We start from the raw sequence: 18,891 nt of genomic DNA, 5'->3' as shown, positions 1-18,891 counted from the left end.
ACAGTGCAGTTTTGCGAACTCGGGTGCCATTTTCACTATCACTACTGGATGTAGACAAGGAAAAAACAGCAGTACTTCAATCCTGGTGCTGGAATAGTAAATGATCTATGTCATGTCTGGAATATTGCTGGTCTAATTACCTCCCCTACATATGATGTGAAGTGAATCTTTGGCCTTATGAAATACTTCAAAAACTGTTATATGACCAACAGCTGGATGTGTTACTTTATGTAACCTCCTTCCCACACTTTAATCCTCTTGTCTGGTTAAAAGAGTTTAGGGAAACTAAAATTCCCCATCGATCCATCCATCATCTGCTCTGCATTAGTGCTGAAAAGGCTAATGCATGCATTCCTTGATATACATATGACACAACTGTTTCAGTCACTCAAGTTACTGTTAGCAGCTTCAACTTCATATGATTAAAAAAAAAGTAATATTGTTTTCCTGAAATGAAAAGTGGGTGAACATCACACCTGGAGGACTTATAAATTAGCTTTTTCACTGCCCTTCTTTAATCCTGCCTCACTGGTGTGTCATATATTAGAGATAGTCTGCACTGACAATAAATCTCCTTCAGAGCCAGCCATTCATTCCACATAAGTGCCTGTAAATCTTAAAAGGTGGCCATAAAAGAAAATATGCTTTTGTTTTGCGGTTACCTTTCAACTCTGCAGTAGCTTGCACCAGTCAGATGTCCTAACTGAAACCATTTGGACGGCAAATCAGGAACCAGCGTGTTTTCTTGCTTGCTACAGGTCGACATCTAAAGCACAAAGTGATCAGCAAACGTAATGCCATGGAACCGCCCTCCATAATATTAAATCACAACCCAGATGTCCATGTTTGCTGATGTCTCGTTTTCTGTGCACTTTAGACCTGTCACTTACTATATGGATGAGGTAGTTATTCACCTCAACACTTGCTCAAAGGATCAGTCATGGCTTGAATCTGTGATCTCAGAACTTGGCGGGATCTTTTTCCAAAAAGTTATGATTGATATTTTGAGCAGCCAGTGCATTCCTTGTTCAGTCGCCTTTGAAAGTAGCCTCTCTTGCAGTGAGGGTGGATGCAGTCTTGTGAGGCCTGGCACCAGCCGGGACACTGCCACAGAGGAGAGTCAGGTGCCCCTCCCCCCCCCACCCCATCACAACCTAATTACATAGCTGGTGAGGGCAGAGGAGTAAGAGGGAATAAGTCCTTCCCTTTCATTTAGAGATATATAGAAATGGTCACTACATAGGGGACAGACTACTGTTTACTGGGTAGAAAGACCAATAAATTACATATTGCAGCCAATAATTGTCTAAAAGGGGGGGGGGGGGGGGGGGTTATCTCTATATTGAATGTTAATTGTAACACCTTGGTTGCCTTAAAACTGCTAAATCGCAATGCCAAACTTAAGGCTGCAAAAAACAACAACAATTGTTTGACTTTACGGTGACTATTTCCACTTCCCATATGACTATTATACTGACTAACTGAATGATAAGGCACACAAAATCCATGTCATAATACCCCGAAACCCAGAATCAGTATTTGTGAAAGCACAGTATCACTCATTATACTGCAACGCGGTGAGTCATGGTGAAAGTCTTGATTAGACAAAGCCTTGTTTTCTTTGCCTCAGGTTATACTTGATGAAAAGGTCAGGTAAATACCGATCCTCCTCAAACGATCTGAATTGAATGGAATCAAAACAGCATTTGAACCGTGTTTTCATTGGACCACTGCTTTGGCATTCCTCATTTTCCCCCCATTTTCTCAAGCCTTCAGCTGAAATAGCTTTTCTGTCATTAAAAACATCTGTTTGCACATAGGATTAACATAGAGTGCAGTACAGTACACCCCTCCTACTGTACCACTGTGGTAATGCCTGCCCCACCCACAGTCTGAAGCCAGAAGAGGTGGATTCTGTCATCGAAATCAGCTGGTTTTGGGTGTTTGGGGACATCGGGGTGTAATTGTGTGTTTCACAGATCAGAACTAGGCTATTCTCTCAAATGTGTTTTTTTTTTTTGAAAGTGTGGATACACCGAAATTGTTAATGGCCTTATACAATATGGTTTTCAGTCACCGTCACACTACATTTGAATGCAACTGAACTCTTGTAATCAGCAGGGCTTCAAGCTCTTCTGTGCTTGCATAGTAACAGCCCAGCTGTGTTTTTGTTGTGTATCAGTGGCTATATTTTGATGTAAGGATATGAGGTCATTTAGTCACATTGTGTGGTTGCTGATGAGCACCCATGATTTTAACTACAGCCAATGTTAAGTGAGAGAGCAGAGTTTTGGGCAGAGAACGCCCTTTCGACCAACACAATGCGGTCGGCAGAAAGTTAGCAAATTTATCTTATTTATTCCGGGTCATATAATTAAATGGCAGGGGAAAAGCTTTGGTCACGTTAGGTTCCGCTAAAATGTACGTTATTTCCTATTTTATATCATCAAGAGTAAGCTGTGTTAGAATCCAGGGTAGACGGTCGGGATACCAGCTGACCTTAACATATTTATACGGTTCAAAAGTGTGATGAAGAGAAACAAAACAGAACTAGAAAGTACGAGAAAAAAAGGGAGCTGTGTCACTTTTAACAGAAACATGTGTTTCTTTTTAGAAGCGATGACGGCAGGAAGACAAAAGATCTTATCCTCTTTGCTATAAGGAAGACTCTGTCCTCACTGGAATATGATGTTCATGTCCCTCCTGAAATATTGGAAATATGTTAATTCACAAAAGAGATGGATCTGAGAAGTTTGGCTGCAGCACTTATCACCTTGGTAACCAACTTGCCAGTGAATTGATTGGTTTTTTTCAACAGTGCATTACCGTGAAAAAGTTGGAGTTCTAATGTGTGCTAGTATGAAAGTTTAATATCATCCTTGCAGCCTTTGTGGATCCCATAGTTTGCAGTAGTCTGGCTTTACAGCGGCATGGTGAGAACTAAGATGTCAGGTCTGTCATGTGGCATGCTGGCTGTTTTTCACAAGGTTAACTTGGCTGAAAAGAATTGACTCCACACCCTTCCCCACCCTATAATTCCCATGAGACCCGGTTTATTGTCATCTTATAAACGCCTCTCCCATTGGTGTTATCCACAGAAGCAGTTATGTTAAGTGGTTCAGAGAGATTTTCTTTTCCTGTCATGGTTGAGATCTAACTTTCCACTGTTCCACTCATTATGACACTAGTAGATTATCCCATCAAAAATCATCTGCTAATAATAAAACATGCGCCAATCTTCTGCCTCTATGATATGTAACATTCAAGCCTTTAAGAATACTATCACAACCCACTATTCTTTGTATGAGAACGCATGGCAGAGCTCACCATAGTTGGACAATGTTTTCCTGGCAATATTTAAATGACAAGAGTCATGTCCGAGCAGTATATATGAAGCAGCCAGCTGGCAGCTAGCTTAACTTTGTCCAAATGTAACAAATATGCATAAAAGCGTCTCTAGCTGTGTTTCCAGACCAAACATGAGGCAACTTTTAAATGTTGGCACAGTTACATATAAAGTCAAAGGAGACAATACGTTGTCTTGGGCGAACCAACAAGGACAGAGTCAACTCAAAAGTAATTCAAGCAAATGTGTGCAAAAGATGCAACGCAAAAATTAGCCACACCTTTGGGTTGAACGCTTTTTGAGGATCAATACCAAGTTATATCACATTTGATTTAATTTGTATGAAAACTGACATGTTGTGGTTTCAAATGCTGTCAGTTCTCAGTTCCATATTTGATCTCCCATCATTACAAAAGCCTCGCTTCATTGTGCAAGACTTTAGGCAGCTGAATTATAGGTCAAATAGTGTGCCTGACGAACAGCATGCGTCACTCAGACACAAAAAGTTCATAAGAAGAACTTCTGAGGCAAAGATGGTTTTTCCCTCCAGATGCTTCCGATAAATATTTGTCATGGCGTGTTTCTTAAGCTCTTTGTTCAAATTTATTTCAACTGTGTCATTATTTGGCGAACCCTTAAATGACCTTATTTTAGCGAAGTGAGGCTGTGTGGAGGTGACCAGATGATTTTCTCTTAACCATATACTAAAAGCAACATACTGTGAAGAATTTACTATCATTTGGAGGAATCGCAGATGCAACACTTTCCAAACCCAAGCAGCGAAAACCTCAAACAGACCGAACATTTTTCAACCTTTGATTGCTCTTTGCATTCTGCTTAGATACTGAGAACACACAGGTGGTGTGGAAATTCAAACCCACAATCACATTCAACATGTTTTTTTGATTGAAATGTGATTTCTCCAGACCACCCTCAGTTCTTAAAGAAAGAATAAAGCCCAGATGACCCACAAGTGAATCTTCTAATACTTTAGGAATGTTAAGCAATCATCAAGTTATAAAACTCTGACCTACTCTGATGTAAAATCATGAACTCTGGAGAAGAAAAAAAGGATCAGATACAAACAAATGTCATAACTGGGACATTTTAACGATGGTGGAAAAATACCCTCCCATTGTCTTTTATGAAGCAGTATTAGACGGATTTGAGGTCTGGCTCTAGGCGAAGGAATAACAGAGCTCAGAGACTTTAGAGGTACAGGATAAACACTATTTGCACTACCTTGCACTAAGCATGCAGGCAGGTATATAATGTGTATGGCAGACATCTGTGTTACAGCACCTTTGTCTCGGAACTTTGCAGATGTTTGGGGGTCATAGCTGGGCAAAATGTCAGTCTGAGAGGTGGAGAAAGAAATACGGCAAAAAGAGAGAAGTCATGATCTCTCAGCTTTAGCTTCCGAACAGCTTACCGCTGAGCTCTCACAGGGAGTGCTCGTGGCGAGGCATGTGGACAGGCCTTGGCAGGAAGCCTGGGTCCACGTGGCACAGCTACAGCTCTTCTATACTTCAGATTTGCAGAGAATAAGAGAGCAGAGAGAAACTGAGGAGAAGAGAGGAGCATGTTGTTCTGAACAACAGCAGACATCTGTGCGTAGCTCTCCTTCATCATAACATCACTGTCCCTCTGCAGTGCTACGTACACAAGGGTCGTTAACAAGACAGGTTCAGCAAAATAAAGGGAGGGATATTTTCCAGCCAATAGGAATCAGTTTTTTTAAATGTCAGTTCATCAATCAGTTACCAATCATATCATAAAGTACACAACAGCCCTACGTTTGGGAAGCTCTCAATGTTTTTGTTGAGTTGAGCCGTCAGCTGCACTTCATCACATTGTGAATTATATTGTTCTGTTAAAAGTGGATTTTCTAAGAAATGCATTCCACAACACTACACTTCCACTAATATAAAATGACCGCAACAAAATTGTCGGTTATAAACTATAAAAGAAATAGAAATAATAAAATTGATGTTGTATTGGACTCTATTAAGTTACCAAATCAGACAGTTAATAACAACATGCTGTTTTCATCATTTGCGTCGCCTGTTTTTTAATGATTGGATGACTTAATGAAACCAGCAGATATTTATATTATATCAATACAACAAAGGCCGCCAAAGTCAAGACCAATGAGGCATTTTGTGGTTTTACTTTATAATAAAACAAGCTGCTGTTTGAAATTGGCTAGCGTCCACATCACATAAGTGTTTCTCCAGGAAACACTTCCTGGAGAAACAGGATTTTACGATATGCTAAGTATTGCGATACGATATGGCACATTTCTGATTTCTTTCTCCACTGACTCCATCTTTGTTTTGACTAACTTCCTGCCAATCCCACTGACTTTACCCATGGCCATGACCACACAAGAAAAAGCTCAGCACCATATAGTGGATTGAAAAAGCAATTGTTACCAAAAATTTTAATTTGGATTTGCAATATGAATAGTTAATAAATGTAAAATGCTGATAGTTGGAGTCTGTGTACCGATTCAATATCGCCACGCAAATTATCGTGATACTATGCCGTATTGATTACTTCCCCCACCCCTAGCAAAAATGTAGTTATTTTCCTTCAGCTTGTCTATCTATATTTGTTTTCAGATACTTGAAGGTATAAAGACTTGGTTGAGAAAACCACATGTTGCATGAATTACTTTGTTTGGAGTATGTGGTAGCGTTTATAATTGAACTGTATATACTTTCTTGGAGAAGCTGCCTCAGAGCATGCTGTCTCTGTTCAGCTTGTCTTGTGTGAATAAGTTCATCGAGCTCTTTCCGAGTGGTTTGTGTGGGTCAGGCAGTCAGCCATTTGAGAATACAAAATGTTTTAGACCCACTAGTTGATCTTCTGATTCGAGGTCTGAAAAGTAAATGTGATATAATAAGAAAATGAATTGAATCTGAGATGTTTTTCAAAAACATGAAACCTGAACAAGGCCGGGGTAAAAAAACCCGCATTTGATCATCAGCAAACAAACCAATGTGATTAGAATGCGTCACAGGCAGCACGCGAAACCAACAACATCACAGGCACATCTAGAAGGACACTTATATAAGAGTTACCAAATTACTGGTTTTCATTACTTGTCTTGTGTTCCTGATGTATCTGAGAATACATCTACCTCACAGTATCATGCTGTTATTATCCAATCGCACCACAGATACAACCATGTGTTGGTTGATAATTTGAGAATTGAGCAGAGAAAAAAAACTTTGGCTCCCTTCACTTCAACAAAACTAATAAAAGCGACATGATAGATGTTCCTTTAATAAGAACATCAAGATGGAGGCATCTAGTCTTTGTTTTGAATGATAAACATTAGTAAATCTCCAACATTTTTCAATCGGCAGATCCTCAATCAAACATTGCAGATGTGTCACCATGAGAACCGCTAAATAATAATAATTGATTTAGTGGTTGTCATACATTTAATGTATTCCTTTATAGAATCAAATCAAAGAAAGTGTCACAAGAGATGAATAACAAGTGAATAAAATGCATGCTTGATTAAATGTAATAGTCTTCAATGATGGCTCTGCTCAAAGAAATTGGCAAATCGTTATGGTTTTCTTATTGTGGGCCAGTAAGTCAGATCTTGAGGTGAAACAAGGGCAGCTTTTCAGGCGTTGCCAAATCATGAATGAATGACTTTTCCTATTTTTGTTAACTTTCATGGGGCACCTGGCAGTCAGCGTGATAGTTACAATGATGCACTTTACATCAACTCGTGGCACTAATGCAAATTCAAACCCGAAGGCTTTCATTTGATATTTCATCACTAGGCTCGCGTAGTTTTGTCTAAAATTAAAAAGGTAATTATGTTTGACATGTTTTTCAATCTGGAAGAAACAGATAGTAGGGGATGGATTATTGGAACTTAGACATCAGGACAAGTTGCAACTCCGAGGAGAGCCAATTAACAGCGTTTTGCTGATGTTCAGGTAGGCTGAACCTTGGTCTCTCTGCCGGAGTCACTCAGTGTAACCTCATCCTGAGTCAAAGGTATCACACATTCAAGGAGAGCAAGCTCAACAAACTGCAATTTACTGGGACAATCACTGAAGTCTATAATGGCCAAGGAACGTTATTCCCTTTGTATGCTCCAAAAAGTGAATCATTACTACAATGTGACTGTTTATCCTTGCCAATGCCTTGATCTAAATGTGTTTTATTCATTAATATCAACGCGATTAATCATTTATATATTTAGGAACATTGTGAACAAAGTTCTGCAAATGATAACTTATAAGCTACAAGTCTTCAGTGAAAAAAGAAAACACTTATGAGCTCATACAGCTTTCAATTGTCAGTTAAAGCAAGTACACGAACATAGCAGTATTATAGGGTTGCCAAAAAGATCACATCTGTTATATCACTTCAAATATAAAGGGTTTTATTGTTTGTTCAATATTTTATGAAGATTCTGCTGTTTTAATTTTAAGTCTTGATTTTTGTCAATAGCTTCTATGTCATGTGAAACAGTGACCCCAAAATCAATGCAGCATTGCATTACTAAACTGCGCAAGTAGGAACCAACTCTAGATTTTAGCCCACTTTCTAAATTACATTATTATTTTATTGACAATTTAGAAAGATAATATAGTAATTATTTTAGCACAGTTCCACATACATAGCAGCCTAGCATGGAGTTATTAAAAATAACATGGGTTTTGTGGCATTCAAAAAGTCATTTATTGATGGTCCCTAAGTGAAGCCCTGTGGTCAAGAGTGAGTGGTCGGATGTGAGCTAACCGTCCAATGACTGCTGACTGTCTGTGAAACTGAGTAAGAAGACGCTGCTGGATCTGGAGTGAAAATCTGTAGAATTTCCTACCTAAAACTAACTTCACCGCGGTCTATCTTTGCTGTAATTAGGGTCAAATCAGTGAGGTTTATACAAAGAACATGTGGACTTTTCCCTCACACTCACCAGAACTCATGGGGTGTTCATTTAGCCACAGAGAATTGGTTTAGTAAGAAAATATGTGGCATGCCAAATTCATTCAAACGTTGGTCAGTGATATCTTTATCATTACTTCGCCCTGAAGACAATTTTTAAGTTTGCTATTGTTTTTAAAAGTAGGGCAGCTGTCGTTTCCAAATTAAATAAACGGTTTCTCCCAAAGATTTTGGCTTTTTTAGAAACGTGCATTTAGTGGTGTGAGGACGGTGGTAAAGCTAGACATTAATTTTTATTTTCCCTGGTTGGAACGCTGCGTTTTTCACTCTGGCGCACAACAGGAGTCTGATCCCGTTGTGGTTCTGTCTTTTGTAGTCTGGATGAGGGAATCCTAACTTAAGGGCTTGAATAACGACCACTTAGAAAGGGTCTTCATATAGAAGCTGTCATTATTTCCCTGAAAGGGAGACAGAGGGCACTAGTAGGTGAGGCCACACGCAGTAAGGAAAATTCTTCTTGTTTTTGCCAAGGTTTAAATATTAAAGTTAAGCCTAAAGTCTGTGTAAATGCAACATGTGGAATTAGTTGAGTATGTTTAGCTTATTAACAAGGGCCGAGGATTCATTTTAGCATCCCCCCAACATACTGGCTCCAGTTAACCAAACTCACCCCTACCCCGGTTTAACTAAGATTACATCCCATCATAAACATGTCATAATAGATTTAGTAAATCTGAGTTTTTAGCTGGGTGCCGCCGTCTCCGATAACCTACAATTTTTGCTGTATGCAAGTCGCTTTTGAGATGGGGACATATTATGAAATATCCATCTATTTCAACATTATCAGATCCTGCATACGCCTGCTGGCTCACAGACTAACCGAGAGTGATGGAGATTTCAACCACATGGCGCTGGGCTGACACTCCAAAAGAGCCCTGCGGTTGGCAGCATCCTCCCAGACCCAACCATTTTTTCAATGTAGTTGCTGCTTTTATAAAGTATCTGTATAGATGTCGAAATGTGACTGTACCACAGGTCGCTCACTGGTCAGGTTTGATAGTATCGTCCTTTTTGCCATGCATTTCCATCCTCAATCCAGTTTCACGAACAAACGCAACAATAATGTTGCTTTTTATCACCTGCTGTTTATCATACTCAGTCTGCAGAGCTATTCCTTTTTCGAGGCCCCTCAATTATCAGCTGTCTGTGGATGGCCCTCCACTGCATGACTCTCCCATTTCCTTCTGACCCAGTTTGAAAGTTTGCCTTGGATGCAGTCTTCATTTTGTGAACCCAGTGCAACAATGCCAAACGTGTGTGATTTATGTCGGACCCCATGTGAACTGTGGCTGCAGGCGGGTAATGGGCTTTCTCTGGTCTTATAACGTGCTTTGGGAAATCAGTAAAAAAAACGGGAAAGAAGATTGTCGTCATCGCAACATCTTTCAACAATGATGGTGTTTGGACTTCTTCAAATGGCACATTTTCAGTTGAATTGATTATGATGAATTGTCATATGATTTTGATTGCTTTTTAAGAGTTTCCTAGTACAAACTGCAAGTGAAGCTCCAGGAGGGAATCCAATAAGCACATCTACATGTGAAAGGAGATGTTTGCTCCCTCTGGAACCAGTCGTGTCTGTTATGTGTCAGGGCCGTGGCTCAGAGGTTGGCTGGAAGTGTGATGGGGACCCACAGCCAGGAGAGAAGGCCCTGCAGGATATAAAGGAGAGGAGAGGGCAGGAGAGGAGGCTCCACGAGATCCAACAGCAGCTGGAGATCCTGGGCCAGGGCCAAGATATGACTGTGAGTTCAAAGCAGCTACATTCAGTCTCACACACACACACTCACATACACAAGAAAACACATGCTCACATTCACACAAGCACTTGCATCCCTACACTGTTTGTGTTGTCGTTATGACATGTGTGTGACAAATTATTACAAGTGCACAGCCCATTGTGTCATTCTCACAGGGGGGAGATAAAAGGAAATAAAGTATTCGCAGGCCCAAACTTTTCTTCTCTCTGATTGTACCAATAACTTACACTTGTTTGGTTTCAAATGCATGGTTTGATTTACATTTGTTTTAGTGAGGAGATAAATATCTCTCTCTGCTTTGCACAAGGTCTGATCTGAGGGCAAGGACGGTCGTATACTCCACTGATAGCCTTTTGTTCTCCACAGTGTTTCATTGCCAGCTAGCATTCTTTACTGAGATGCGATGTCCACCCTATGCAGTGTTCCCTAGAAACCATTGAGCTCAGTCTGGTTTAAGGAGCCTCAGCAGAGTTACAGCCAAAGAAGTGTTTTTCTTTCCCCCCAAAGTCAGTAGCTAAAGACACTACACAAGAATGTCCCGAGAACAAAAGCTGGATCGCTCTAATTTCTGCTTTCTCTGACATTTATGACTTAAAATGTTGTGCGAAATAAAAGGAAAACATTTGAGATAGGTTTGACTTTGTAATTGCACCAATGGTATAGCATCACTGCTGCTACACATTTAAATGTGTTATGCTTAAGTTCACCAACACATCAGTTCTCCCAGCAATGAACCGCAACATGATGCACATATTCCTAACATAAACATAAAAGATGCTTACAAACAGCGGTGTAATAAAAACTTTAAGTGGCAGCCACACCCTACATCAAACAAGGCCCCATGCCAGGCAACCAAACCTATTCCTGGCCTAATTATGGAGACACAAATGGAATTTTTGCGTTAATTAAGCCAGGCTCTGTTTGAGGAAGCAGTTCTCTCATTATGATCACACAACATCAAACCCACCAGTCTCTGAACCTATGGTATAGCTAGTGTCTCGCTGTATTTAAAAACTGTCACTTAATGATTGAACCCAGCGAGGGACTGCAATGTAAAGAGCACACTCACTGTGTGTACTTCTTCATGCCACCGGGCTTGTTTTGTGGTTGGAAAAGATTTATTCATGCGGAATTTGTCTGGGAGGGCATTCTTGAACAGTTTCACACAGCCCCAGTTTACTCATAAAGTTGATTTGTGTAACGTCCGTAACTCAAATGTCTTCTCACAAACTATTAGTACCTGAAGTTTGTACAATCCGTGAAGAGTTTGTGCATGGATCCCCAATGTATTTTAAGAGGATTACTTAGAAAAGATCAGTTTTTGAATTGAATAAGAAGATGTTCTTAATGACAGTCCCATTTCTTAAAATTATTTGAAAATGTACTAAATGCTTTTTGTCTTTTTCCAAGAAGTAGTTGGTGATGTCCAGGGAATTTGTTCGAAATAAGTAAAAGAAAAAATGTACGTAAACATACAAGCATAGAGTGGATATTAGATTTTCTCCCTCCAAATTGAAAGTATGCGGCTCTATGTTTGGTCTGGCCTGCTGCCGCTGGAGTGTAGCACCTACTGTAAAAGTGGAAAATGTTTAAAAGGTTGGGCTTATACGCTGTAACAGTGACCAAGGACTCTCTGCTCTAACTCAGTTTAAATGATTCCAGCATATGATGTTAAGATTTCAAGTGTTTGTTTTGAGATCTACCTGATTTACCTCTCTGAAGTGATTTATTAAAGCAAACGCTCTGTTTGGTTGGATTCAGATCTAAGACCTGCTATTCTGTGCGTCATACCTGCGTTTCCTTTCTCTCAATCCAAACAAAACTCTCATTCCAGTGAAATCATCTCTTTGCTTAAGAATCTCTTCCCTCACCTTTCATTTTGAGGTTATTTCCCTCTCTCTGTTAATAATATTTGCTTGAGCAGAAAGCCCTTAGATATTTGTGATATGACTTACACGCCTCTTTAAATAAACAGAACACATTTCCAGAAAGATCCCTACGGTTATGTTCAACCGGTAAAGCTAAAACTGTGATACTTAACAGCTGATCGGTGCTACTTTTCCTGAACCCTCATTTGGCTAAATTTCTGGATCAACTGCTAAAGGAAAGACAATCCCAACATTTACAGTGAGGCCGGATGGTTCAGGGCGCTCCTTGCTAACATCATTAATCATACCCTTTTGTCAGTGCACTTTCGTGAGTACATGGGAAATACAGGATTTTAAGCTATCATTTTTACACTGACTTCTTCAAAAATATATTTAAAACAAAGATAATTATATTAAAAACTATGATAATTATATTAAAAACTATGATAATTATATTAAAAACTATGACAAGTAAAGTAAACAAAACACTTTAATATCAATTTATAATTAATACAAAATATTTACATTAAACTTAAAGACATTTACACCCATAATTGTACAAAGTCTACATTTGTTGGTTTTTTTCAGGTTTACTATAAAACAGAAACCATGAAGAGAGGGATTCTTTCTCTCAGCTTCTCTCCCCCTGTTCTCTGCTCTGCAGTCCACCTTCGGCTACTGGCTTTTAGCTTTTGGCTTGTCACACAGTCTTCTCTTGTCTGCCACTTTATGCTCTCCTGAAATAGAGACAGAATTATGTATGGTTCTATACAAGTCTCTAAGTTTCTTGTGAGACTGTGTGGTAGAGACCAACAAGTGTTCCCACTCATGGCCATAGATGTTTGTTTTATTAGAAAGATTGTATTGTGATATGCAGTAACTATGACCCCATCTCTCTATGCATGGCTTTAACAATCGTCTGTCCCGTTACAAAATGTAAGACTAACTTACAAGCTGCGCTTAACTTAGCACACTATAATGCCGCCTGAGTTAATGCTGTACATGACCTGAAAAAAACCAACTTTTTATTTTTGGTTTTCATTTAGCAAGTCATATACAACACCACATATTTTTATGTAAAATAAGAAATGTCTTGAGCAAATTATTATCTCTATTGTCCGCATTATCTTTCATTTGACTAGGTTGTTTTTGTCTTCTAACCTTGATGCATTCAAAGTGATGAGATCAGTCTGCTGGAGGAGAAAGTGCCTGTGAGTTGGTCTCAACATCTGAAGTATAATGAATAGAATTCCTTCCTACACTGGTGGAGAACTGGCCCTGCTGGTCTCTGACCGATAAAGCTGAGGTATGCGACTGATGTCAGTGACCTTGAAAGACGAGCAACCCACATTTGTGGTAAGCTTGCCCTGCACCTTGTACAGGAGCCAATGGGGAGCTGTACCGTGGTGGTCCATTGAAAGACAGTTCTGGCTTTGTCACAATGTTCTCCAAGTGGGAAACTGATATAGAACAGTGAGCAGGAACCTTGATCTTTTACGGAAGGTCGGAGGTTTACCCACCCTACCATTGGTTGTTGGGAGAGGAACGGGACCCCTTCCTGTATAGAGGGTAAACGGAGCCCTAAACTCACAGGCAACATTGGTGCTATTCAGGTTCAGAAAAGGAAGAGGAGTGACAAATGGCAGTGTGAGAGTCAGAATGACTGCACTGTAAAGAGTTGCTTAATAGGTCATTGGCCGAGGTTTTCCCTAACACTTACTTGCTCTGCACATGGCTGTGTGTGGATGCAGGCCAGACTGAGACTGATACAATGAGCCCGCAGGGTCTGGACAGCAGGTGGGAAACTAAGAGCATGGGGAGCAGTTTGAGACGTCTGGAGCTATTATGCTGGCATTCTGACAATAACCAGACATATCGTGCTTGTGGATTTATCTTTTCCAAGACTCACTGATTTCAGTGGTTGAGTCAGTCTGAAAACTGATGTGCCTCGGGCAAAAACTGTTATACTGTTAACTTATCTCTGTAATATCACTCATTTGTGATAATACTAGTAAATGATTTAATAATGTGTCAGGTTCATGAGCAGACACGTCAAATCTGTTTCCTCATTGTTGTTCCGATTCAATCAATCAGAATATACCCAACAACTCTGAGCGGCAGGGAAGCAGCGCACAAAGATAGGCGCAATATTAGGGGGAAAAACTTTGAATATGCAGCCATGTTCGAATGCACTTTATTCACAACACAAATGATAATAACAAGTGATGTTATTTATTTCTCAGCAGTGAAACATTGGCGCTAGTGTTCCGTCTTTCCATAAAGCTGTCAGAGGCCCCTAACTTTCCTCAACGAGAGTTGTCAGTGTTGTGTGAGTCTATAGATTCTCCACCTCCAGCTTGTATTTCACACTTTTATGCCAGAGGATGTATGCTTGGGAATAGCACCAAACCAGCCCAAGTGTGACAGCTCACAAAGCTACACACTTCCATACTTCCTACAAAATGTTTTTTATTGTGTATGCATGTTTAAATCTTCTCTTGCAGTGTGTTGGCATGCACGAAAGCCACTCAAGGCAGCTTAAAAACAGAAGCTTTTCCAGTTCTGATAAAGTTTTATCATTTCCTGCTCTATTCATCTGTTTCCTTGGAATTAGTCTGATGATAATGCTGTGTTGACAAATTTCCAACCAGGTTTAATATTGTCTCAGAGATAAAGCCAGTCAAAGTGCTCTCTGGAATCACCTCAAACAGCCCTTTACCGTAATAAAAAGGTTGTCTGTTAGGAAGCTGAACCCCAGGACTGTCAGGAGCAGAAATAGCTGAAACACTTTGTTAAACTGACTCATTAAAGAGAAGACAGACAGAAAAACACATGTCATTGACCTCCAAGACACCCTTGGCCTCCCTAGTATTAAGGGCACCTGAGGTCAACCACTTTAAGCGTCACGGCAGTAAAAAACCACAACTTTCTTCCATTTCTTTTCCCTCTGTTGGAGAGGCTAACTTGTACTTCCTAACTAACTGGCTAGAACTGCTTAATGGCATTTCTGGCCATCAATTCCCCAGCCAGTGGGGCACCTTTTTATTGCCTCATTCACAAAGACTAAAACACTGACATGCCTGGAATTGGTCAGTGATTTTTTTGTGCTGAAATTCTCAAGCTGCAGTAATGGCTCACAAGATGTATGTTACAGATTGCAGGCTAAATATCTGTTTCTGTAAGTGGAGTGTCAATTGTAATAAACATGAAAGGAAAGCTAAGCGTATCCAAGATGTGGTCTTCTGTCCATAGGACAGGGTTTCAGCATTAGAATGATTGCTAGTCATAAAATAGTAACATGGCCCAACCTGTCGTGACCTTAAGGGTGTCATTACATGCAGGAGGACTTTGAACCTGGACAGGATTTGTCTGTGAGAGATGTCTATCAGGGACGAGGGGCTGGAGACTGGAGAGGCTCAGAGGGCGGTCTGGAGGAGGAATACAGATGATCGATGAAAAGTATTAGCTGCAGCTAGTGGGAATAGTTGAGAGACAGGAATGTGATTTTGTCTCGAGTGACTCAGTGGGATGTGGGGAAGAGGTGAAAGAAGTTGGCTGAGATCAGCCTGCCCTAAAGCCAGAAACTATTTATTAGCAGCTCATAGTAGTTTATTTCAAAACTGCATTATTGAATACTTCAATATAAAATTAACAATTACACATTTAGGTAAATATCATTTTACACCTTATTTTAGAGGATTAGATGTGCAGATCAATACCACTGCAGAATAACGCTACATCCAGTTTCCTTTTTAGGAATTCATCTGGAAACAGGGATAAACCCACTATAAATATTTAGTATAGATTAGATTTTATAACCTTAATCCCTGAGAATTCTTAATGTAGGGATTGATCTTTAAAAATAATAATTAATATAAGCAAACCTGTAAGCCATGGTAGCAGCTAAACTAAAATTGGAACCATTCACAGCCAACATAAACCCTGTATTTGGCAGGTGCCAATTTCATTCCCTTGTGACCAGTGATGGGCAAGTTACTTCCCAAATGTAATACAGTACATATTACTTATTACTGTCTTTTTAAAGTAATAAGTTACATTACATTAATACTGTCTCTGATATGTAATGCGCTACACTACTTTTTCATTACTTTGAGTTACTTTCACCAAAATAACTGCAAAAGTAGGGCTTTAAATGCTAAAATGTAGTTTATTGCAGCTCAATACTTAAAGCTATCTATCTATCTATCTGGCAGTACATGCTGAAAATTAGGAAAAGAGCTAGAAATTAAAATCATGCTCCGTTTAAGTGTGCTGAGTAACATTTGATACCGGTAACATGACGTCTCTGTGTTATTATTAACATGTTAGTGGAGCCTCTGCACGGCCCTGTAACCTGCTGTATATGAACGAGTCTCTATGGCAACGTTAGCTCACCTTGTCATTGGTGTGATAACGGGGATTTTGCTGAAAAGCTTTCTAAAAGCCGACGATTCCACAGAGGACAGAGGCTGCATATCTTCAACACCGAGTCTCTTAACTTCTCAGGGTTGAAGCAGCAGAGCCAGAGAAAGTGACCTTCTGTTGCTTGGGCCTGCACGCACTCGTGTCTTTTTCCTTTCTTTTCTCTGAGCCTGCAGCTCTCCATTGCGAATCTGTTTCTGCAGCCGTCAACCAATAGTAAACAGTCTTACTGAGTTACTATTCTACCAGCACAATTATTTCTTTGGTGTTGGAATGTCACACGAGGTTTGTGAATTCTTAGAAACAAAACATTTCGGGTTAAAATATATTGTAACTGTGTTACTAAGAATTGTAACGGGTATTATATTACCCAAATTTCAGAAGTAATGCGTTATGTTACTGCGTTACAGCAAAAAGTAATACATTACTGTAACTCCGTTACTTTTGTAACGCGCTACACCCAACACTGCTTGTCACATTTATATCCTGTTTGTTATATTCATACAAAAAACAATATTGCTTCGCTCTTTCCCTCTGCTTCGTGTCTTTCTGCTTAGGTAACTTAGCAAAGCTACAGTGGTTTTACCTATCCAGCCAGTTCCCAGTCGCCAATCAGCAGCTAGAGAGCCAGATATCTCCCTCAGGAGTTGTTGACCAAAACAGAGCTAAACTACACTTGGAAACATAGTCTGCCAACATTAATTTAGAAGGTACTGTAGAAAAAAAACACACATCACATTTTCACAACTTTGCATCGACTTACTTCAGAATCTGATATCGTGATTATAGATACTGCCACAGACTAGGAGTGTAACAATTTGGCCACAATTTAGAACATTGACTTAACATGGTCCAGGCTTGTACACATACATGTGTGTACACATACATGTGTGTGCACATGATCAGGATGGCACATGATGAGGATGTTAGCACCTCCGCCTCAATTTGGGCATGGAAAAATATTGGCTATTCCTTTCTCCAGCCCTGGCAACGGGCTAAAGCAAAGTTAAGAGTTAGGTCTGGATATGCAAGACAAAATAACTGGATCAAGACATCTCTTCCTTAAGGCCAGGGACATTCTGTTCAGTATTGAGAGCTAGAAACACGAATGCACATGCTGAGAAAATTATGACAATGATTACTTTTGGATTCAGAGATTCCTGGAGACATTTGTTGGTATAATTCTCATGTCATGATTGAGAATGGGTTAATGATTCTGGAACAAACTGACTGTTGGGCTGCAGTTGTCTAAACAAAGTACTGCATTCATAAACCAAGAGATGCCAACTCTCAATGAGCATGTGTTCACAGGTAGAGTAGTCATGTTTAACCTTGTTATTATGGAAAAGGAATTTAAGTTTACGAACCAATAATAATTAGATATTCGATATACCAGATGCATCTGCCAGATAGCACATCACTCACATCACATGGATAGATATTGACATTTATTAAAATACTGAAATTCTTTCCCCTCGTAACCTACTTTAAGAAGTTTCACTTTTTCTCCTTGAACTCACATGCCCTCCCTTAAGGCTGCCTGTGAGGAGTCTGACTTATCAGAAGAAAAACAAATGTTATATCCAACTGGAAGTGTTTTTTCCCGAACGGCTTCCAACTAGGCACAATGGAGGAGTGAGGAAATAGATACTATGAACTGCCACTGTTATTACAGGTCATGCATTCAATACACAATGTCTGTATGTCAAGAACTGAGTTTTATATCTCACTAAAGGATTAACGTAATTGGAACAAATTTAAGGAGGATTGACGAAAGATTCTGACATTTATTATGATTAATATTCTGTTGTCAATTCTGTAATAATATATGACCCTGATGCTGCCAGCATCACACATTATGTTTGTGTCTTTTTGCAGAATGAGTCACTGGACCTTACTGAGGAGCAGATACTTAGTCTGCTGGATGACTGTGAGCTGACAGACCCTGGATCTTGAGAAAAATGCAACAACTCCATGAGACTCTAACAATCTGTACATTCCAATACCCAAACTAACACACTATGGAATATGCCAGAAAAATATTTAGTATGTCTCAATATATAAAAAGTCAAAAGCAGTAAGCCCAAAAGTCAGCATGATTTTCGAACTACGTTGACCCAAAATTCTTGATATCTGCATTACTTACTAAATGTTTTTGTTTTTTTAAAGCATGCGATTTTTAATGCAGCGAAAGACGCAAACAATTGGGAGCCTTACTATCAGAACGCCTATCAAGATGCATAATTCCTAGGACAGCACTATTAGTCTGGGGTTTATGAGAGAAACATTACTCGATCTAAACATATTTAATTACCAGAATATTGTTAACCCCACACAATTGATATTCAGAATTTACAAACATCTGAGTGACGTAACTTTTCAAATTATGTAAATATAGCTAACTATTTGTTTCAATGTTCTGCTACAGAACCTAATACCTGTACTGTATATTTCTGATGTGCATTGAATGGGTGTCTGTCTACTTTGACAAATAATAAAGACTATTAAACTA

General features: G+C 39.5%; 1 protein-coding gene across 1 annotated transcript in view; it reads left to right on the top strand.

The window, feature by feature from the left end:
- fsip1 (fibrous sheath interacting protein 1) overlaps positions 1–18,891 on the top strand; it is a 25,091-nt gene extending 6,200 nt beyond the window's left edge. The window contains 3 exon segments of the mRNA XM_063908144.1: positions 9,922–10,074; positions 18,258–18,325; positions 18,327–18,891. Of these exon segments, the coding sequence (XP_063764214.1) occupies positions 9,922–10,074; positions 18,258–18,325; positions 18,327–18,357 (252 nt within the window). The 3' untranslated portion in view covers positions 18,358–18,891.

This window comes from Eleginops maclovinus, chromosome 19 (assembly GCF_036324505.1).
Source record: "Eleginops maclovinus isolate JMC-PN-2008 ecotype Puerto Natales chromosome 19, JC_Emac_rtc_rv5, whole genome shotgun sequence".
Lineage (NCBI taxonomy): Eukaryota > Metazoa > Chordata > Actinopteri > Perciformes > Eleginopidae > Eleginops > Eleginops maclovinus.
The sequence above is the reverse complement of the archived record's forward strand: the minus strand, read 5'-3'. Positions and strand labels throughout refer to the sequence as shown.